Source organism: Equus quagga, chromosome 11 (assembly GCF_021613505.1).
Source record: "Equus quagga isolate Etosha38 chromosome 11, UCLA_HA_Equagga_1.0, whole genome shotgun sequence".
NCBI classification, from domain to species: Eukaryota; Metazoa; Chordata; class Mammalia; order Perissodactyla; family Equidae; genus Equus; species Equus quagga.
Window position 1 is genome coordinate 9,725,531 of NC_060277.1, and position 24,314 is coordinate 9,749,844.

Below are 24,314 nucleotides of genomic sequence, written 5' to 3' on the forward strand. Positions count from 1 at the left end.
TGAGTTAGGAAAATAGAGACAAACTCCCATTACTCTTTTTCAGAACCAAATTCCAGATTACCAAATTAACCCAACACTTTCTACCGTGCCCTAGATTCTACAACATTTTGTGTAAAGTGAATTTGTGTCTACTAATGCTGTTTATAAATAAGTCTAGCATTTAATTCAGATTAGTGTTAGATCACTAATGAAGACCGGCAAGGAAAATCTAAAACATATGTGGTCTCTACTATCAGTTATTTAAGCAATTTAAGTCTCACAGGCTCTAGGTTTACTGCCATACATGTTTATTCCATGCATATTGCCTGTAGATTAGATTGTGTTTAAATATCCTCTGTAAAGAAATCAAACATTTCTGAGCAGGTGACTCTTTAAGCTGAATATCATTAATTCAAAACACCACCTTTTTAGTGACCTTTGGCCACCAATGTCAAAATGTTTCCATCCCCTTTCCAGACTCAAACAAGAGACAAATTATTTTTGATAAACTCTAGTATTTATTAAATTATAAATTCTGTAATCAAAGAACAATGCAAATCAAGAGAACCTCAAACTACGAGGACTAGACAGCAAAGCCCATGGGGTGCCATGAGTGAGCTACAGACGGGATTCCGAATCCTAAGGTATCAGCTGGTGTCTTTACATGTCCAGCTCAGTGACTACTATTAAATAGTTGTTAGTCATCTATTCTCACATTAATTAAGCTTCCTGTTCATACTGATACCAGACATCTCATAGGTGCCAAATTTTAGTAATGGTTTTATGTCAATCCATGCAGAAAAAAAAAGACAAAATGCAAGAGTCAGATGGGACTGTCAATGCACAGATAATACACAGACGCTGGCCAAAAGAACTGAAGAAATTTTTTTAAAAACTATAAAATAAACAGGCCTCAAGAAAACTGGGTTATTACTAAAGAGCTCACAACTATTAACACCCCAGTTCCTTACATTAAATAAATTTCTCAACAGAGACATGTTAGACGCTTTAATTACAGGCCTATCCTTCCCATACCCCTTCCCACCCCAACTCCCGAAATGCACTACTAGGGATGAGTGTGTAAGGTTACGTGGGCAAAAATTTACAGATCACCTTGAGCATGGAGCTGAAGACTTAATTTATTTAAACTTCAGTTACTGTGCACTGTCCATCAGGCCTTCTAGATCTGACACTCACTGTTCCACCCCCTGCTACTGATCGATCAGTTCCTGATCGATCTGATACTGTCTGGTTTGCATTAGGAACCAAAAGTCTCTGTTGGGTCAAGGAGTGTTGTGCAACAAGTGCAGATACATCCTCACTATCACTACTGGCGTCTGATTCGGTTTCTTCAATGGAGATGTCTGCTGCTGGTACCCTGCCTGAAGATGGTGATTCATGATCTTCTTCTCCTTCCCCCCTATGACTCCTTTCAGCTATGCTGTCTCCACTGAGTTGTAAATGAGCAAAAGAGTCTTCCAGAGAAGTGTTTGCATCAGGGGATGGTGTTGCAGGGCTTGTTAACTGACCATCTACTGACGTCAGGGGCCTTACAGAAGACACTAGAGGCTGAACAGAAGCTCCGCTCTGTGCTGATACACTGTCCGCTCCATCAGCAGAGCTCTCTCTTGCGAGGTTTACGGTATTAGCATCACAGTCCAGCCTAAGTCCGGCTACTCCCTTCTTTGGTATATCTATTATATCTCGTTTAATCTTCCTGCGACGTCCATGTTCATTTCTCCTGTACTGAACCATATTTTCAAGATCAGCAACATACAGAAACCCGGCAATTAACATTTCAGTACTCTTTTTACCTTTGGAAAAAGCATCTTCCAGCTCTCTACTAGTGCGCTCATCATACTGCCACCATCCATTTCTTCCTTCATAATACCATGCATATTCACCATTTCCTCTACTTGCTGCCTTGAGTTCTTCTGGTGACAATAAGGTTGGCTTGTCAAGGAAATCCTCGGGAATTTCTTGTCGGCAGAGGGCACATCGTTTTCCAAGCCATGACGCTCCCTTTACACACAGATAGCAGAAAACATGCTTACAAGGCAGGCTGACTGGGTGAACACATGTTTGCAGACAAATGGCACATTCAGGGACAGTCAGAGAAGGTGCAGTATTGGAACAGGACTCATTCGCTTTCCTGTTCGTAGGAAGCATGTTTATTGAGTGATCAATTTCACCACAGCCAGCCATCCTATGAAAGTGAGAAAAAATACGTATAATATGAAAATCGTGTTTTAACTCTTCCAATATCTTAATTCAACAATTCAGAAAACACTTACGAAGTACCTTTTATATGCATTATATGCAAGCCACATACTAGACAATGGTGATACAAAGATGAAAGTAGAGAAAAAAAACTCTTAACTTGTGTACAAAAATCTTTTTGATTTGTATGCCTTTAACTTTTACTTGTCAGGGGCAATGAGGCATACAATTGTTAGGCAAAAAAAAAAAAAAATCCAATCACAGATTTTAAATAAATATACCATTTCTACTCAGTCACAGAACTCTTAAGATAGAATTAGGGGCCAACCCCATGGCCGAGCAGTTAAGTTCATGTGCTCCACTTTGGCGGCCCGGGATTCTGCCAGTTCGGATCCTGGGCACGGATATGGCACCACTCATTAGGCTACGCTGAGGCGGTGTCCCACATAGCACAACCAGAGGCACTCACAACTAGAATATTCAACTGTATACTGGGGGCGCTTTGGGGAGAAGAAGAAAAAAAGATTGGCAACAGATGTTAGCTCAAGTGCCAATCTTTGAAAAAAAAAAAAAACTAAATGCAAAGATTTAAAAAGGCACAATCCATTCTAGACTGATTTCACAGTCTGGAAAGTAGTTAGAAAAACAGAAAATGGCTAAAAGTAACTGAAATTACAATTACAGAAAGTGACAATTTTGTAGGCTTTTAGGATATTACTAAGTGGCAATTTTGCAAATATTGCCATATATTAATATACTTTTAGTACTTGACAAGTAGACCATATGAAATTAAGACCAAAGCTGAAATCTAAGAAGTTCCCTTTCCCTTCTGTATATCTAAAAACACTGGTTAGACCACTCATTTCATTCCCCTCCATGAAGATCTCTCTTCTAATGGCCTTTGTTGTTGCCTTTTTCTAAACCATATGCTCTTCTTGCTGTACTCTTTCAAGATCATCTCATCTATACTCATGGCTTCAACTGTTACCTATATACAAATGACTCACAGATTGCTATCATCATTTCAGGTCTCTTCTTGGATGTCTTAAAGGCACAAGAACTAAACTCATGATCTGTTTCCTCCTTATTTATTCCCTAAAAGCCCCTCTGGTGACACCACTATCCATCTGCTTATCCAAGCCAAAAAGCCACCATTGAAACTGCCCTTCTCCTACCCCTCCCCATCCAAAACATCAGGTCTTATCAACTGTCTCCTAAATATCTCCTGAATCTATCTACTATCCATCTCTCTCTTTCCCTAGCCACCAAGTAAACACTGCTTATTAAATTATTGTAGACGCTTTTTAATTGGTCCAGCCTTACCCCTTCCCTAAAAATGTTGACTTTTGGATGAAGACCAGGATATGTGCACCCTGCGTGATCGGGCCCCACTCCTGTACCAGCCTGGCCTCATCTCATATCAAACCTCCCTTTGATCAGGCTTCCAGCCATACTAGCTATTCTCTGCAAACCTAGGTTTTCTTTCTATGGAAGATTTCCTTCCTTCCTGCCTCCCACCACCCACCATGGGCAAACTACTACCCATGTTGTACCCCTCTTGAAAAAGCCTCCATGACTAGGCCAAATCATCCTAGTTTTTTAACTTCTTGCTACTATGCACTTGTCATTCCTAGCAGTTATCAGAATTGTGATGTTGTACTTATTTGTGTGATTACTTTGTTATTGTCAGTCTTCCCTTAAAGCAAGTGGGCTTTAAAGGGGCAGGGGACAGGTCACTTCTGGCTCATCTCTGTATTCCCATGTGGGATCTGGCAGATAGAGAACATTCAGTATTTGCTAAGAAAATGAATATAAATTTTCAAAGAATAATATGAATATGTGATACTATAAAATAGATTTCTAGGTTTTATTTTATTTTAAATAACAGCAAGTTAAGCCACTGGACTGATAAATATTTTTTTAAAGCATTTACTTGAGCATACCTTGGGAATGTATAAAAACTGTCAGTGCATTTAAAGATCAGCCCTGAAGAAGCAAACTGAAGACTACATAATGAATAGCTGCAGCTGGCTAAGGGCCAAAGGATACTTTGGCTTAAGGCAGCTGTTATACAGTGACACCAGTGCTGGGCTAAATTAAACCCTTTGTCTAAATTTCCTTACCTGCAAATCAGAGTTTATAAAACTTATGTGAAAAGAGTCAAAAATACACTTTGTAATCACCAAAGCTCCACACCCGTTACAATCATGCAAGACCAAGGGGAAAAATGACATGAATATCCAAGTTGCCCTGAAGAGGAAGGAGAGAGAGAGAAAAAAGTCTGTCAAGTTGGAATTTATGGGGCTTAAATGCTGGCATAAAATTTGGAACTTCTGCCTTATTGATTCAGATCAACATTTATTAAACAACTACTACGGTCCATATACAATGCTGAGTACTGATAGATTTAAAGATGAGTAAGACACACACCTTCTCTGTTAAGTAAGGAAACATACATGCAAGCAAGCAGATAATCACATGATGGCCTGATTCCTACAGTAATCAAAATATGTTAGGAATACTTATTAAAAGTAATACTGATGGGGGAGAGATAGGATGGACACAGGTTATAAAGCTTGAGGTACAGAGGAGGCTGGGGAGTGCAGGAGACTCAAGACACTGAGTTAAATCAGCAATGGAACAGCAGGAGATAAAGCTGTAATGGGAATCAGAAGCTAGACCATGAAGGCCTTACTGCGCTCTGCTAAAGAAACATCTGATTTGATTTTATCCCATAATAATAGGAAACCACAGACATTTTAAAAGGGGAAAAACTGATGGAGTAGACCAGTGATAAGTAAAAAGATTGAGAAATGGAGGTGAAGATCTCAGAGATTATAAACCATTAACTAACTGCTACTTTAAGTGAGTGACAAGTACCAGTTGATTCACCATTTGAAACATGAAACATTTATAATTTAATTCTAATGAGGATCTTTGCTTTTTTCCAAGATCAAGCACTCAAAAATGGCTCCAGTGGTTACGGAAAGGGTAGTGAGTAAAAATGTTTACACTTATCAAAACTTGAATAATATTAGGATTCATCACAGCACATTCGATCAGACAACAATCCATTCTCTTACTGCTTTTTCTGTGTCCTAGGTTCCTCAATAAGCAAGGTTCAAAACGATACTAAGTGTTTTGAAAAAGCTGCACTCATCTAGAAAAAGCAGCAACACACAGTCTCACTGGAAAACTGATCACTATGAAATGCTTACTTTCCAAACTCTTTTTTTCAACCTTTAATTACATAGCCAATCAATTCCTTAACCAGAAACTCTAGGTTACAGAAACTAGTAAAGTACAACTTTTTCCTAACCTATGTCAACCAAATATGACCTCTTAATATGTGTTAGGCACTACAGGAGCTTCAAAATATTTTGAGATAAACCCTTGCTTTCAAAGACCTTGGAACTAAACATCTAAGTTACAAGTGAAACCACATACTTCTCAACTGTCCGTTAGTGTCCCCCACCTATTTCCCCTAAAAAGAACTGGCTGTGCACAGCACTTTTTTTTTTTTTTTTTTTTGACGATTAGCCCTGAGCTAACATCTATGCCCGTCTTCCTCTACTTTTTATGTGGGACACCTGCCACAGCGTGGCTTGATAAGTGGTGAGTAGGTCCATACCCAGGATCTGAAATGGCGAACCCCAGGCTGCCAAAGTAGAGCACATGAACTTAACCACTATGCCACTGGGCCAACCCCTGTGCACCAACACATTTTGTTAGACTCTCAAAAACTCCTATGTATTTCTTAAATACAGTCTTAGTATTTCCTCAAAGGGCAAGAGACAAAGTACCACCTATTTCCTTTGTCATTTGGCAAAAAATTCAGAATACTTTTGTCTGCCCCAGGTAATTTTACACTGTGGTAACAGCCCATGTATATTACTTTCAATTCTGCCAAATACTATAAGCAGCGCCCAATGTACTTTTAATTGGTTAGAAAAAAAAATCACAACACTCACACCATGCTTCTGGGACTTCAGTTTTCTCATCAGTAAAATGAGAATAACTCATGTTTTGACTCAAAATTCTTGTAAAGTGACAATAAATTAGGTGAAACCATAAAACTGTGTTTTTGAAAGCCTCTTCTACAATATCTAATACATGCTCACCACAAAGTATATAATAAATATTTGCTAACTGAATTTAGCTTCTCATTCTCACTTTTCTGTTTATTGGCAAAAGCTACATACAGGTCAATCTCAGGGAAAGAGTAACTGTGAAAATAATTATAATTTTAAGGGATTGGCTACCTAGTTTTAATTCATCAGGTCCTATTGCTACATGTAAATCTCTGGATAACTTTAAACATCCTGGCAACAAAAACAACTAAAATTAGCGGTAGAAGGGGAAACAATATATTCTTTCAATTTAGGACAAAGAAATTAGTTGTCAATGAAATTCTGAAAAATCTTTTTCTAAATTTCCCTATTTATTTAAAGCCCCAAAAAAGAAAAAGAAACTAAGAAAGGCATCCAACCACAAGTAGTAATTTAAGTGAGTAAGAAAGATGTTTGATTCCATTCATAAGACAAAATGGAGAAATAAGCTACTTCTCATCACTACTTTGGAAAAACAGCAGCAAGATCTTATACATAAACAAGTCCACATCCTAAACGATCTAGGTACTTTCTGGGCAAAGGACAGGACAATAAAGTTAAAAAGAATTTTTTTTAAGAAGATTAGCCCTGAGCTAAAATTTGTGTTAGCTACGCCGTTGGGCCACCCTCTAAAATTTTTTTAACAAAGAAAAATAAAGCCTTGTAAAATGTAAACAAAATATCCAATATGTAACTTGGAATGAATGCCATACATTTAAAAAAATACATAATTTCAAAACCTGATGTATTTAAGTAAAACTGACCCAAAAAAGTCTATTTTCCATCAGATGCAAGTTAGCTTATCTGCAAAAAATAAAGTTTTCAATCTAAAAACAGTACTCTCCACCCTGTTGAATATGATCAATATTTTACATGACTCTTACTCTTACCTGCATGAATAAACCTAAACATGTAATTTCAAAACTAGAAACAGCACCACCCCAGGGGAAGGCACAAACTGTAAAAGCCACACATTGAAAAGGCAAAACAGTCCTGTTTGGGCAGGTATTTCAGTTTCCTCAATAGAATGAAGTCAGAGTGGATAAACTTCATCAGGAAACAGACACCAGACCCTAAAGCTTCATTATTTCATCTGAAGTACTTTCAACTGTGAATTTACAACTTTTAAATTCTGATTCTCTTTAGCCCACCAAGTATACTGTTAGTCTGTCACCAACTAAGAAATGGGGAGAAAAATGTAGTAGATACTGCTTACATAATTCTGGCTGAGGCACAAACAGTGGACAAGATACAACTAAGCCATATAGCAAGAGAAAGACAAAGAGACCCAAACCTCTAGCTGGCCTGTAAAACATACACTTCAAGATTATTTTTATCATTTTAATCTACCCTACAAAGTCTCTATTTTGCATAGTTTCATGATCTTCAAATAGGCTGGAGGCTAAATGTGTGCAAAAGATCATACCAATATGTAAATAAGAAATGCTTATTTTTTCTTTTTTGTAGAGCAAGGATTTTAGAGAGTTAATGCTAATCAAAGAGAGGTATTCCCTAACTAATATCTTAGGAAACTCCAGAGGTCATTTTGAAAAAGGGAGTTTATTTCCTGGTTACTAAACTAAGAGAAATTTAATACATAGAAATTTGGAGTGAAGTTAATGCAACTCCGCTGAAGAACATAATAAACATAGCACTCATTTTCAAAGATTTTTTTACTAACTGAATTCTTAATAAGATATTAGAACTTTTAAACATAAATCCCATTCTTCTTCTTCCCATAGACAAACTATATAAAATGTTTCTGGAAGACACATAAGTGTCTACTAATACTTGTAAGCCTTCTGTTCAAGAAGACAAAATACAGAGAGATATGGAAAGAGTTAGTGGAAATCTCCAAGCACTCAGATTTTGTTTAATCTTCTTGAAGACACCTAGTCAAAGAAAGGTAAAATTACTATAAGTGAAAAAGGTCTTCAGCTTACATAGTGTTGAAGAACTTTTTAGCCAGCAATAAAAATTCCAAATATTAAAAATCAGGGGCCAGCACCATGGCCGAGAGGTTAAGTTCACATGCTCACTTCAGTGGCCCAGGGTTTGCTGGTTCAGATCCTGGGTGTGGACCTAGCACCACACATTTTGTCATGCTGAGGTGGCATCCCATCTGGAAAACTAGGACCTACAACTAGGATATACAACTATGTACTGGGGGACTTTGGGGAGGGGAAAAAAAAGGGGAAGATTGGCAACAGATGTTAGCTCAGGGCCAATCTTCCAAAACAAAAAACCATTAAAAAAATCAGATTTTCAAAAGTCTGGGCTCCAAATGTAATTACAAACACAAAAAAGGGAACAAAGAATAAGTTAACACACCACCTTTTGAGCCGTGCAGACCTATCAAAAAAGAATGTCAACTTCCTTCCCAAAACTTTGACTATTTTCTAAAAGAAAAAATTCCTCAAATCTTTAGCTCTGCTAGAATAAAAGGAGTTTGAAGTTTAATACAAGTTAAAAATACACCTTAAAAATTTCAATTTTAACAATGACCATTCCTAAGACCTTGAGACAAAATTCTTAACTTTTCAAATTATTCAGTGTCTTGTAAATGGTGAGTATTTAATCTCTGTTGGGTGTTTGTTGATGCATATTTCTATTACATTAAAATATAACAACTAACATTTACTGATTGTGTAATATGTGCCAAGCACTGTTTGAAGCACTTTACATCTAATCCTCGCATTACCCTATAAAGTGGGTCCATTGTTTTCCTTATTTTACAGATGAGGAAATTGAGGTACAGAAAGCTCAGCCCAAAGCCACAGTACTTAGTTCATAAGCGACTGAGGCAACTTCAAATCTCAGTTTCAAATCCAGGTCTTAACTGCTACAGATTGCCTCCAAAATAATTATGGCTATCTAAATGTAAGAACTATGTCAATAATTTCAGGAAAGATAAAGTTTCAACCAGTTACTAAGAAATTTCACAGACTGATAAAGGAATGAAATTTATATCACCTGCCTCAAGAGCTCTCTGTCGCTTTCAGAATTTCCCTTTATTCCCTTTCAATTTTGAACAAAGTATTTGAGTGTCCACCACACCCATGGCACTAGGAAGGAGATGCATACTAATACTTGCCATCGAAGTGTAGGAGCAGGTAAATTAACGAACACATGCATTACTTATTGGTTTTATGATAGACGTAAGATACCAGAGAGCACAAAGGAAGAAATGGTAACTAGCAGGGAGGGGAAAGAGACGTTTTGAATGGATGAAATGTATCATGCAAGACTAAGTGCTGTACATTGTGCTATCTTAATGAGTTTAAACATTTATTCTAAATGTCAATGGTTTTAACATTTTTAGGTCACAGGCTTATTAAGAGTTTGATGAAATCTTAAATATAATTTGAAGGGGTTCAAAGATCTCTATGAACCCCTAAGGAGGCAAAAGGAATTCACCGAAAGCTTTCATGTTAGGAAGTGACAGTCCAGTAATTTATCAAGATCATTTGGACAGCAGTTTGGAGAAAGACTTGATGGCATGGGGCAAAAAGGAAACTAGGATTTATGGTAATCTAGGTATAAGATAATGGGAGGGAGGATGCAAATGTAAGATTCCAAGAATAGAATATAGGAAATACTAAGGAAACAGAAATGCACCATCCATTAAGACTCAGCATTTGAGGAGAGTTTCATCTCAGACATAATGGCTCTGAGATATTTATAAGGTCCCCAGATAAAGATAGGCAGATGATAGTTGAGTTTACTGGATTGGTACTCTGAAGAAATCTAAGCTGAAAGAAATCTGATGAGTCACCAATACATACACGGTTCTTGGAGACATGAAAATGGATGAATGCCCAAATTAAACCCATAGAAAGAGCAGACAAAAAAGGGCCAACCACAGAACCGTGGACTACTCCAACATTTATAAGTGAGGCAAAACAGTCTGCAAAAGATGTAAGGAATGGTCAGAGACGGATGGGGAATAGAGAGAGATCACCACCACAAAAGCCATGAAGGGAGACAGTTGCAAAAAAGAAGGGTCAAGAAAGGAGAGAACTTTTACTCTCCAACTCATGAAAATTTCCACTTTTGTAGTGAAATGTATGGTGCAAAACTTGTGAGCACCATATACTGACTAGCTATTTTGATTTCCCTGTTCTCCCCAAAAACTATTACAAAACTTCCAACCTTATAGTTAAAAGATATCCTGGACTCCTTTATCATTAAGAAATTAGATAAGAATGGATCCTCAGAATTTATCTTTATCTTCATGCTACTTTATCATCATTCCTCTTGGCTCGGGATGGGGTACTGCTAGGTGTTTTTACAGCTAACCCCTCAATTTCTGGTGTTAGTGCATCCCAATTCCTCCAAGATCTTAATCAATATTCTCTACTGCTAAATTTCAAAATCAACTAACAGGCTAAATCTAATGGTCTCTTTTGGTCTTAAGCTATTTGATCTCATTGCACTGAATTATCATTCAGTTAACCACCAACTTTTTTCCTAAAACTTTACACTCTTCACTTCCAAGATGGTACTCTCTCTCTCAATTCTCCTTTCTATTTCATTTTTTTCTATCTTCTCTAGCTACCCTTAATCACTAGTATTCCTCACAAGGGCTCTGCGGATGGCCCTATTTTCACACTATATGCTATGCCTAGACAATCTACTGATTATTTCAAACTAATATACACCTACATGACTCCCAAAATCCAATATCCAGAACCATTCCACCTAAGACCTATAATTCCAATTCCGTTTTCAAAACGTCTGCCTCAACATTCTCCAGGCACCTGAAATCAAACATGACTAAAATAAAATCCTCTGTTCCTCTCAACCTGCATCCTCTTCCTTTGTTCTCCATCTTGGATACAACTTGAAGCCATTCTCAGTGCTCCCCTACTGCTTGGCCACTTCTCTTTTCTATGACAGAAACTTCTTGACAATGTGTCCTGTTCATTCCCAAAGCCTGTAACCCTAATTCTGGCCTCCTGGACACACTCTTGTACAAAATATCGACTTTGCAAGTAGCCTCCCTGACTTCCGTCCTTTCTCCCTCTCATCTATCCTCAGTTCAATCATGTCTAATTAGTCTTCTCTCTGCTCAATCTTCAATAGTTTCCTACTGCCTACATAATCTAATCCAAATTCCTAGGCATTAGCTTTCAAGTACACTGACACAACCTTTAGAGTAAAACAGACTTAGCTAAAATCCTGGCTCCATCATTTATTCTCACCGTGTTGACCTAGAACAGAATTTCCCAAACTTCTCTAAAGGTAAGAATTAGCTGGTGTGCTCTTCCCTGGAAATGTGGACATATCTGGGTTAGAGTCTAAAAATCTGTGTTTTTAACAAGTGCCCCAGGGAATTATTCTTAAAAAAATTTGGTAAACACTGACCTAGGGCAAATGACTTCATCTCTCTGTTTCTTCATCAGTAAATGATGTTACTACTGTCTTTCAGTGATTAAATTCAATGATCCAAGTAAAATGCCCAGTAAGCACCTGGCAATGCAGTAGGTACTAATTACACACTCATTCCCTATACTAACTTTGAAGTCTCTTTCTCCTACCACATGAGATTGCTCCTCGACTCCCCGAAGATGCCTTGATGTTTAGGCAGCTGTGCCCTTCTCATTCCCTTGGCTTGAAAAATATTTCCTAATTTTCTCAGATTGTTAAAATTCTATTCATTCTTTAAGACCAAGCCAAAAGTTCTGTTCACTCTGAACCCTTCAGATGGAAGAAGTCCTCTCAGTTCCAAAAGCATTTCATTGTTACCTCAATATGGCATTTCTTCCACTGCTTATTAATTATATACATGTCTCACTTACTACACCATAGTCTAGTTTCTTTATGGCCAGCACCTAGACTATCTGACCTACAAAATAAAAATATATACAGTTACGAACCGCATAACAACGTTTCAGTCAATGACAGATCACACATACGCTGCTCGTCCCCTTAAGATTAGTACCATATAACCTAGGTTTGTAGTTGGCTATACCATCTAGGTTTGTGTAGGTACACTCAATGATGTTCATGCAACTGACAAAATCACCTAACGACACATTTCTCAGAATGTACACCCATCATTAAGTGACACATGACTGTATATGTACAGACATAACTTGAAGATACTGCAGGGTCAGATCCAGACCACCATGATAAAGTGAATATCTCAATAAAGTGAGTCACACCAATGTTTTGGTTTCCCGGTACATATAAAATATACGTTTATACTATACTGTAGTATATTAAGTGTGCAATAGCATTACGTCCAACAACACAATTTACATATCTTAATTAAAAAATACATTATTGCTAAAGAATGCTAACTATTATCTGAGCCCTCAACAAGTCATAATCTTTTTGCTGGTGGAGGGTCTTGTGAAAAACGCAGTATCAGTGAAGCACAATAAAGCGAAGCACAGTAAAACACAGTATGTCTATATACAGACAGACAGGTAACATATGAACAGGATTAAATAAAAGATATATTAGCCCCAACTTAAAGAAAAATGCTTATTGGTTTCATTTTTCTTTTATCAAATTCTCAACACTAAGAATGATATGGTCATACTTTTAAAGGGAATATATAATCAAAGCATCATATTGAAAAAGTACATAGCAATAGTTATATGTCAAACTGGGAGAACATGTGAAATAATATCTACAAGGGTCACTCTTTGGCCCACTATTTTGAACACTGTGATTACTAAGTCTGTGAAAGTCAGTAAAATGTTCACTGCATTTTTCCTGAGTAACATCAAACTGGACAGTGTTCATATTAACTTGGAAAATAGAACTATGATGTTCATCATGTAAAAATGTTCCACCAAGAATAGAATAAAGTTCAATATGGGCAAGATCAAGATAGTGTAACATTTTAAAGCATATTTCACAAAGACTAGATGATAGCAAAACACAACTAGTAAAACTGGGGACTCAAGTGAATTCAGTATGAATTAAAATGTAATAATGTACTAAATTTTTAAAAAGTCAATTTTTAAAAAATCAATTTAATTTAGTGAAACAAGCTTTTAATAACTAGTATTTTATAACTCCTAAGTCTTTCTTATTTATAAAAGCTAGCACTGTCTGTCTAGTTTGGTTAAGTAAATTACTGTGTAAAGAGAAAGCAGAACCTAGAAGACCTGGAGATCTTTCCAGTTTTTTAGCCTCCTATGAGCAAATTCCTCTGTCTTCAGTTTTACTTTACAGAGATTTTTCCCTATGAGGAGATTTTTGGATATCTACATTAACAATAATCTAATGTGAATAAAACTGCTAACTCAATAAAATATCTGTAAGTCAATACAAAATGCTCATTTTGTATAATTAGAAGTAAATATGACAGATACTTGATTTTTTGCATTTTACAGGAATTCACTTAATTTACTGCAGCTTTGGAAAAACCATGATGACGCCATACTTACATTCATTCCTATTACAGACCCCACAGATGCCTGTCACAAAACTAAAACAGCATCTTCACTCAGCCAGTTGGCAGGATTTTCTCTTCCACTGCTGGTTCATCCTGTGCTGCAAAAGAAAAAATCTCAACATTAACTTTTCCACATACTAATTAAGATCAACAAAATCAGTCGATTATGTATGATCCTTTCATTTAACAAAACTGAGTGGCAAATTTTATCTTAAAAGTGAAAAAATTTCAAGAGAAGCATGCCTTCTCTCAACACTGCTATTGAACACTATACTGGAAGTTCTAGACAGAGCAAATATATTAGACAAAGACAGGAAAGGCATACAAATTGGTAAGGAAGAAGTAAAATTATCTCTATTCTCTATACAGAAAATCCCAAAGAATCTCCAAGAAAGCTACTAGAGCTAATAAACAAATTCAGCAAAATTGCAGGTTACAAGTTCAATGCACAAAAAAGTCAACTGCATTTCTATATCTAGCAGTCAACAATCCAAAAAGGAAATCAAAAACGCAATTCCATTTATAATAGCATCTAAAAGAAGAAATAACTAGGAATCACCTTAACTGAAGAGGTAAAAGACTTGTACACTGAAAACCAAGAAACACTGCTGAAAGAAATTAAAGAGCTAAATAAATGGAAAGACAGCTAGTGTTCATGGATTGAAGACTATCAAGATCACAATACTACCCAAAGTGATCCACAGATTCAACATAATTCTTATCAAAATGCTAACAGCCTTTTTTTGCAGAAATGGAAGAAAAGTCAATCATCAAGTTCATATGGAAATGTAAGGGACCCGAAATGACGAAAGCAACCTTGAAAAAAAAGAACAAAGTTGGAGAACTCACACTTTCCAATTTCAAAGCTTCAGTAATCAAGACAATGTAGTAGTGGCATAAGGAAAGACAAATACACCAATAGAAGAGAAGAGTCCAGAAATAACCCATATATCTATGGCCATTTGATTTTCAAAAAAGGTGCCAACTCCATTCAATGGAGGAAAGAATAGTCTCTTCAATAAATGCTGGGACAATTGAATTTCCAAATGAAAAAGAATGAAGTCAGACCCCCTACTTCACACCATACATAAAAATTAACTCAAAATGGACCAACAACCTAAATATAAGAGGTAAAACCATACAACTCTTAGAAGAAAAAATAGAGATAACTCTCCATGACCCTGGATTTGGCAATGGATTCCTAGATATGACACCAAAAGCACGAACAAAAGAAAAAATAGATAAATTGGACTTGATCAAAATTAAAAACTTTTGTATATCAAAGGACATCGTCAGGCAAGTAAAAAGACAACCTACAGAATGAGAATCTTTACAAGTCATTTATCTGATGAGGGTTTAATATCCAGAATATATAAAGAACTACAACTTAACAAGAAAAAGACCAATTAGGTAGCTGGCCCAGTGGCACAGCAGTTAAGTGCACATCTTCTGCTTCAGCAGCCCAGGGTTCACCAGTTCAGATCCCGGGTGCAGACATGGCACCATTTGGCAAGCCATGCTGTGGTAGGCGTCCCACATATAAAGTAGAGGAAGATGGGCACAGATGTTACCTCAGAGCCAGTCTTCCTCAGCAAAAAGAGGAGGATTGGCAGCAGATGTTAGCTCAGGGCTAATCTTCCTCAAAAAAACAAGAAAGAAAGAAAGAAAAAAACCAATTAAAAAATTGGCAAGAGGCCAGCCCCATGGCCAAGTGGTTAAGTTCACGTGTTCCCCTCAGTAGCTCAGGGTTCACAGGTTCAGATCCTGGGCATGGACCTACACACCGCTCATCAAGCCATGCTCTGGCAGCATCCCACATAGAAGAATTAGAATGACCTACAACTAAGATATATAACTATGTTCTGGGCTTTTGGGGAGGAAAAAAAGAGGAAGATTGGCAACAGATGTTAGGTCAGGGCCAATCTTTCTCACTAAAAAGCATACCTTTAAAAAAAAAAAGGGGGCAAAAGACTTGAGTAGATAGTTCTTCAAAGAAGATATAGAAATAGCCAAGAAGTACGTGAAAGATGCTCCACATCATGAGTTGTTAGGCAAATGTAAACCAAAACCACCATTATATGCCACTTCACATCTATTAGGATGGCTATAATGAAAAACAAACAAACAAATATAAACATTGGTGAGAATGTGGAGAAACTGGAACCTTCACACACTGTTAGTAAGAATGTAAAATAGTGCAGCCACTGTGGAAAACAGTTTGGAGGTTTCTCAAAAAAGTTAAACATACAATTACCACATAATGCAGCGATTCCACTCCCAGGTATATACCCAAAAGAACTGCAAACAGGGACTCAAACTGATACTTGCACACCAATCTTCACTATAGAATTACTCACAAAAGTCAAAAAGTAGATACAACCCAAGTACCTATCAACAGAAGAATGAATAAACAAAATGTGGTATATAAATACAATGGAATATTATTCAGCCATAAAAAGAAATGAAGTTCTCACACATGCTGCAACACAGATGAGCCCTGAAAACACTGTGCTAAGTGAAATACACCAGACACGAAAGGACAAATGTTGTATGATTCCACTTATACAAAATATGGAAAGTAGGCAAATTCACAGACAGAAAGTAGATTAGAGGTTACCAGGGGCTAGGGAGAGGGACAAAGAGAGAGTTACTGCTTAATGGGTACAGAGTTTCTGTTTGAGGTGATGAAAAAGTTGTGGAAATACACCGTGGTGGTCATTGCATAACACTGTAAATGTAATTAACGCCATTTATTTGTACATTTAAAAATGGCTAAAATGGTAAATTTCATGTTATTTTATATTTTACCACAATAAAAATTTTCTTTAAGTGAAACAAATTCTCTATGGACAAAGTAGCCTACACAGAAGGTATCCATAGCCATCGCCTTCCTACAAGGAGGAAGCGTGTGAGAAGGTTAGGTGGTTACATTAAGTAGGACCTCTGCTATTTATATGTATGTCCAAGTTTATAGCCATTAAGCCAACCTTCTCTCAAGATGCCTCTTGTCCAGGGAATCCAGAGGCACCAACCAAATCATCTCAGCCACTAATCCTCTTCTTCTTGTTTAGTATTTCCTCCTTCCACTTCACCACACCCACTGGAGGAGGCACATATTACATGGAACTTAGAATCAACGATACACAATGACTAAAGAGAAAATAGGCCTCACAGTCATGACAACATAGGAGAGATCTCAATCTTCTTTCAGTTCCATGTGCCTCTCATAGCGTGGGAATCCATCTCCCTAAAAAAATCTAGATTTTCATGTTTAAAGATAAATATTTTTAATATGATACACGGTCTTTAAACACAAGGCAGCTTATCCCATCAAATGTTTAACAGAACAAAAAGTGTTTCAAAACTGGAGAATTTTTAACTGATTAAAAAGGGTTTCTAAACAACCTATCTGTTTTACTCTGAGTTTAGAACTCAGTCTTTACCAGATATGGGCTGCGTTGTTCTGACTCCCCCAACTCTTTCACTTTACCCTCTAGGTGCCTAGTTCAATAGCACCACCGAAGACTCCATTCACTTCCCTTCTGCAGCCTACTCAAAACAGAAACTGCCCATTTTCAGACACCAGACAGGAGGAAACACTCCACTATTCTAACATTGTTACTCTTAACAAAAACAGTTATTCTTTGAAGTCTCTACCATTGGCTATAATCCCCTATAACTGTCCTTTCTTAATCTTTAAGGTGTTGACTTAATCTTCTCACTATTGGCCCTCCTCTTCATCCTAACTCCTGACACACGGCTATGAACCTATTTAAAATATCCATGAAGGGGGCCGCCCCGTGGTCGAGTGGTTAAGTTCTAGTGGTCCGCTTTGGCAGCCCAGGGTTTTGCTGGTTCGGATCCTGGGCGGGGACATGGCACCGCTCATCAAGCCATGTTGAGAAGGCATCCCACATGCCACAACTAGAAGGACCCACAACTAAAAATATCCAACTATGTACCGGGTGGCTTTGGGGAGAAAAAGGAAAAATAAAATCTTTAAAATATCCATGAGAATGAACCATCCAACACCTAACTCAGAGATTCTTAAATTTGCCCCACTGAGGTTGCCTGTTAGAAATGTGCATTCTCAGGCCCTTACTAGAGATTCTAAGCCAGTATACAGGGGTGTAAACCCAGGAATCTCACCCCAAATGATATCAATGCAGGTAATGCATCGATACAATTTGAGAAACACTGTCCTCCGTTTTCAATTCCTCAAATCCTGAATTCAATGAACTTCACCCCACCAGCAGCAACAAAATATCATGGCCACATTTGGAACTAAATGCCACCTCAAACTGCTGCCTCTCTAAAATCTTGATCTCACTCTCAAATTGCAAGCTCTGGTCCTTGCTGGTCACTTACTCACTCATTCCCAAAACTGCTCTTTAATTTCACGGAGACTGGCTCCAGTCTCTGGACCACCTCCTTTCCTTTATTCAGCTCTGATCTCATTTGCTTTCCTACCCAATCTGGAGCCCAGCCATTGTAACTTCTTTCTTAACAGAATCCTTGACTCCCTCTTATCACCGTTTCTCATCTACACGTACTCCACAAACCCCCATCTCTGCATGAATCTTACAATGTGACATCTCAGCTTCCATGCCTTCACCAATAAGTGCTGATAAAGAAAAACAGAAAATTCTTCTTCTCACCCCTCTCTCCAACCAACCACATCAAATTCTGTCAACTTTTCCCCTTAACACCTTTGGAATCTATCCTCTACTGTCTTGCCATTGCTAGTGCCCTAGATTACACCTCTATCATCTCTTACCTGGACTACTATTCAGTCTGATTATCTTGTTTCAGCATCACCCCTCAAATTTATTCACCAAGTCTCTGAGTGATACACTCAAAAGGCAAAATAGACCTCCCATATGTGAAGCCCTAAACTGGCTCTCCAGCATATACAATAAAAAGGCAAAGCTCCTAAGGACAACATTCAAAGGCCTCAATGACCTGAAACCTAAAGAACTCTCTAGTCTTATTTATCTCTCACAGATCAACTCTAGTTATACCAAATTACTAATAGTTCTCCAAACTTCCCTTTGTAGTTCTGTATTTCCTCCTGCCTGATACAGTCTATCTCTTTTACAGCTTATGAATGCTAACAGCACTTCCTCTACCTCCAAAAAACTTGTTCCCTCCCCTATATTTTATACATTCTTCTATTACTGAACTTACCATACGGACTGAAATTATTTGTTTGTTTCCAACTCTTCTATTAAACTACAAGCCACAAGAAGATAGGGACTGTTTGTATACTTCTAGGTGGCTAGTAAACTGCCAATCAGTTTTTGTTGACTTAAACTGATATTTGTTAGATGAATGAAAAAGTTCCTAAAATAACTGTTAAGAGAAATAAAATATCAAAAACCTAAATTTATTTACTCACATAACACAACATTTAAGTTCTAATTGTGAACAAGGCATCCAGCCACAAAAGATAAAAGATATCTAAGTTCTAATCCTTTCTTTAAAGAACTTAAAATCCAACAGAGGGAGTTACTACATTTACAAACATAAAATTCAAGCTATCTTTATATCTTTTGACAAGCTCATCATTTACCCAACTATTGTTCACTTGCAATGAATTCTCCAGAACGCAGATAAAAATATCCAAGAATAAAACCAATTATAGTAAATCTTACAAGCTACAATGACTTTTCCAATTTCTATATCCCATGGATGATTTTCAAAGTAGACTCTACATAGATAATAATGGTTGGGGGAAGGAAAATGAACTAAAACCTATGTAGTAATCTAGATCCCAGCTACGCAAACTGTGGTCCCCAACCAGGAATATCAGCATTACCTGGGAGTTCCTTACAAACGAAAAATCTGGAGTGCCACATCTCACCTACAGAATCATCTCCAGGTGACTCATATGCATATTAAAGTTCAGGAAGCACTAGTAGACCCATTATACCACTGAATCCTCAAAACAACCTTTTGAGATATGATTATGCCCATTTTACAAATGAGGAAACCCAAGCCCACAAGGATTTAATCCAAATCACAATGCTATCAATATTGGGAGATGGGATTCAAACTCAAGTATCTCTTTCAAAAAAATATTTTCTTCAATACACTGTATCTCAGAGAAAAGGTGTAAAATAGCATTATCTAATAGAAATACCATGTAAGCCACATACATCATTTCAAATTTCCTATTAGCCACATTAAAAACAATAAAAATAAACAGGTAAAATTAATTTAAATAATTTATTTTATTTAACCCAATATATTCAAAACATTACTGTTTCCACATGTATTCAATATAAATAAATGGTTATTGTGATATTTTACATTCATGTGCGTGGGTGTGTGTGTACACACTGAAATCACACAACTCAATTCAGACCAGACACATATCAAGTGCTCAATTTCTCCATGTTGCTAGTGGCTACCTTAGTGGGCAACGCAGGTTTAGAATGTTTTGCATATTGACAATTTTTTTTAAACACAAAACTGGCAATTTGCTACAAGAATCAGTGAATAAAGAAAACGAACTCCATGTTACTTTACCCACACCTTTGCTGGCACAGATAAAGAAAATCGCATATTCTGTCGTGATCAAAATTGACTGTTTTAGGTGGTCCCAATTCTGCCAAATTGACTCATCAACTATAGCCTCTGAGAATTATAATGCCAACTGCGCACAACATACAGCATGGCATGTCACACCCAGAATGGTCATGTGAAGTAGCCCTCAGAGAACTTCTATATTTGAAACTAAAGATTTTTTTAAATGGAGGAAGGGAGAGGCTTTTACTTTCAAGAAAGACATAACAGAGAACAGTGTAATTCTAACCACAGGCCAGAATTAATTTGGCAAACATAAATAATTCAAACATATATAAATCCTGCTGCAATGAAGATTTGTAAATTATACACCAAATTCCATACAATTTATGAATACTACAGTAAAACATACCAAATATTTTGACATGCAAATATCAATTAGTTAATGAGTTAAGGTTCCTTCTTTAGGTGCAAATTTATACAGAAATGAACTAGGAAGGCAACATAAAAAGAAAAAAATTTGAAACTAAATATTTCTTAACAACTGTGGAGGAAAAAAGTGACAGACTAAATTTAAAAATATATAAAAGAGTTTAGAGATCATTAGTGGATTTAAATCATTTACCCACTCAACCAACTACATAAGTATGACCGAAAAGGAAGTAATATTGCACTAGTTATAATTTGTGACCACTCAACAAATTCACACTATTATTTGTATATACTATTATTTTCCCTGAAAATATCTAGGATTAATTACAATTCTACTTTCAAGTCAGTCACAAGGTCGACAAAAATCAAGTTTTTTTTCAGATAACCAATTCAAATAAATGATTATCTTTTTTAAAGAACGAATCAAGAAAAGATGCATATAACAAAACCAAATCATAAAGATTTGAAGACTTCCTGTATTCTTCCAATCACTAACAGCTAATGTTTAATAAAATAGTTTTTACTCTTTATTTATTCAAAATACACAAAACAGGAAACATTCTATATAAAAGCTATCAGTGACAGAAAAGAAAAGCACTGGAAACCTTCCACCTTTTGGTATACAAACTCAAAAAAAAAAAGCAAGGGCCAGCAAAAAAAAAAAAAAGGAATAGAGAAATTGGGTGTAATTTAACAGATACAACTTAAAATTTCTTCAGAAAGAGTCACAAATCAAGAGATGTAACCAAACGCCCTAATGTTTCCATTTTTAGCTTTCCCTCTCATCCCTTGTTAAAACTCAGCTTACAGGTCACATTGAGAAACAAGTCTTCAGTCAAAACTCATTTCAACTAAATGGGGCCCAATACTTTACACTATTCTATTTTAAAGAATTATTTCCCTTACTGTATAGCACTTCCCTTTGCAAACATTACTGTATGGCAATCTAAGGCCTCCACAATCTTCATACTCAAGCATTAAACCTTTACACTCCCCCCCAAAAAAATACAGCCTTTATATTTTATTTTAGCAAAACACGAAATGTGAATGTGAAAAATATTGTCTTTTAATCACATCAAACAGCAGTTTCATAGCTTGCAACCATTTTGTAAATAAGAAAGGCTCTGCTACTAATTATCTGTGTGACCTTGGTCAAGTCATAACTCCCAGGTCTCTGTCATTTTACCCTAGTCTATGCTTCTGTAATTCTAAATTCTAAACTTTAATTAACAGGCATTTAGCAACAGGTTTTGTTTTAATTAACCCCAAAAGTAGTAAGCCATGAACACTAAATAGTCCATAAATAAGTACAGGTGGTTGTAGCAGAATGTTAATAAGATGGTTTCCATACCCACAAAGATTGTTCCTAATCCAGCCTGTGGACTCAGGTTCCTTAGGCACAACCAGAAATGAGGCAAGAAAATGAAAATGGCTCAGCACCTTCTATTACTAACACTGGGGGAAAAAAGCATTCAATACCCAACTGACAGTGTGTCAGGAGTTTCACGCTAGTAAATGGCTAATACACAAAATAATATTCTTTGAACAGACCAATAGTGTGAAAAGAAAAGATTTAATACTATCTTTTTCTTCTATTAAATCAAGAAATCATTTTCGGATCCTTTCAAAAACATTCTACCCCATTCTTCCGACAATCCAAGTTGGTGGAAACTGAAATAAAATACTTTACCAGTTGACATATGTCCCCTAAAAGAAAAAACGCCATTTCTCTTTTTCTTCCTCTTGTCTAATGACCAGCTAGTTGGAAAAACATTTTTCCTGATGATTACAATTCCACCAAATTCTAACCACCAGTAAATAACAAAAACCTTCAAATGTTGACCATTATTTTCATTTTTCCCACAACTTACATTGGCCCATTTGAAACATAAATTCTAAATCAAAGATCAGGCTTAACGAAATGCTCCAATTTAAGACATACGAGGCCAAAACAAACACATCCAAAATCTATTTCTAGAGTGGCTCTCACTCTTCCGGTTTTCCGTTTACAATGAGATTTACTTGACCTATTTTCTGTGTTTTTAGAGCACCCAGACACTCAACAAAAACAGTATTTGCTGGTCATAGAAACAGCAAAGCCAACATCATAAACCCTGTTACTTGTGCGAGTCATTTTCTACACGCGTCCTATATGCCACGTCTTTTAAAAGTCTAAATATAGATCCATCTATTAAAGAGACAAAAAACAGTCTTAAGCTTTCCAATTTCTGTAACTATATACTGCTTTCAATGCCAACGTTATTCTTCCACATCCTATTTTAAAAAGTACACACATTGCAAAGGAGGGGTGCGCCCCAGCACCTGAAATGTCAACCATACAAAGACAAAGCGTTTTCAATTATTTCTTGGCTTTCTCCTCCCTCAACTTCACACTGTTTAATATTACAAAAATATTACTGGAACAAAACGTAGGCACTTTCGAAACTTGAACAATAAGTGCTCACTAAAACAGCACTTAGGGAAAAGAAACAAACACATATAAGAAAATGGATTACAAGGAAAAAAGATCTAGTTGCCAGCATGTGTGTGTAAACTCAAAACAATTTTGCAGCCTTTCTCTAGACGCCCAGGGACAGCGGAAGGGCGACAACAAGGAAGACCCGTACTCTCTCAGCCGGGATGGGGGTAGGGAGAGAACTCCGCACCCAGCAGCCACGAGAACAAAGCAACAGCCTCCGCTTGAAGACGCATTGAGGTTTTGGAGGCTCAACGGGTATCGAGAGATCTCTTAATGATTCCGATGCTTTAATAACCATCAAAACAACGAAGACTGTGCAGCGCTGGGTTTAAACCAGGACTCGGTGGAGGGGCTACTCTTCGGATGAGGCAAGACCCAGACCCTGAGCAGGAGGAGGAGGGAGAGAGGAAGAGAAAGAAACGGCTAGAGACACTCTGGGAGAAGACAAAACGCAGGGCCGGTGCGCCCCGGCTGCTATCTGACCCAAGGCCGGGCAGAGGCCTCCACACGGGAAGCAGGGAGCAGGATACCCTCAAACCATCGCCGCCCCTAAATCCTGGGGCCAGACGGTTCCCGGTAGAGGCCTGACACCACGGGAGAGGGGAGGGACCAGGCCGCCACCAAAGGCAGCGACGAAGACACCGGCGGAAGAGGCTGCGCAGTAATGGCCGCTGCTCCGCCTCTCGCACCCCGACCGTGACCAGCTCCGGGCCGTCGCCCAGGGCAGGGGCTGCGGTGGCTCGGACAGCGCCGAGCCCGTCACAGTCTCCTCGCCTGCGACAGCAGCCCCGGTGGGGGCGGCGGGAAGGGCTGCGCTGTCCCTGTCGCTTGGGGCGCACAGCCGCGGCCGCGCCGGCCCAAGGGCGTCCACCACCGTCCCGGCCCCTGACCCCGCCGCCGCCCCTCAGGCCCGGCGCTGAGGGCCCACCCGGAGCGGGTCGCCACTGGAGGTGACACCGCGGGCCGTCACTCCTCTCCCCATGTCAGGATTCCGGAGTGGCAGAGCTGCCCCTGCCCCCGCGAGAGCTTCGCCCCGACTCCCACCTCTCGGGCCCCGGCCGCGGCCGCCTCGCAGTCTTTTCTCCTCGGCCTCGGAGCCCGCAGCGGCCGGGGACGCGCGCGGCCGTCACGTGACCGCCCGACGCGGCGCGGG

At 38.0% G+C, this 24,314-nt stretch overlaps 1 protein-coding gene across 6 annotated transcripts; it reads right to left on the bottom strand.

The window, feature by feature from the left end:
- Positions 1 to 477: 477 nt before the first annotated feature.
- RNF146 (ring finger protein 146) lies at positions 478 to 24,314 on the bottom strand. 6 transcript variants are annotated; one of them, XM_046677587.1, is made up of 4 exons: positions 24,206 to 24,314; positions 13,715 to 13,820; positions 4,323 to 4,449; positions 478 to 2,185 (listed from the first exon to the last, which is right to left on the bottom strand). In XM_046677587.1, the coding sequence occupies exon 4, from the start codon at positions 2,182 to 2,184 to the stop codon at positions 1,123 to 1,125; it is 1,062 nt and encodes a 353-aa protein (XP_046533543.1). In that variant the 5' UTR covers position 2,185; positions 4,323 to 4,449; positions 13,715 to 13,820; positions 24,206 to 24,314; the 3' UTR covers positions 478 to 1,122. The 6 variants fall into 6 exon arrangements, with proteins under 6 accessions (XP_046533543.1, XP_046533544.1, XP_046533545.1 ...); XM_046677588.1 differs by having other exon boundaries at positions 13,715 to 13,815; positions 24,206 to 24,301; XM_046677589.1 differs by having other exon boundaries at positions 24,090 to 24,213.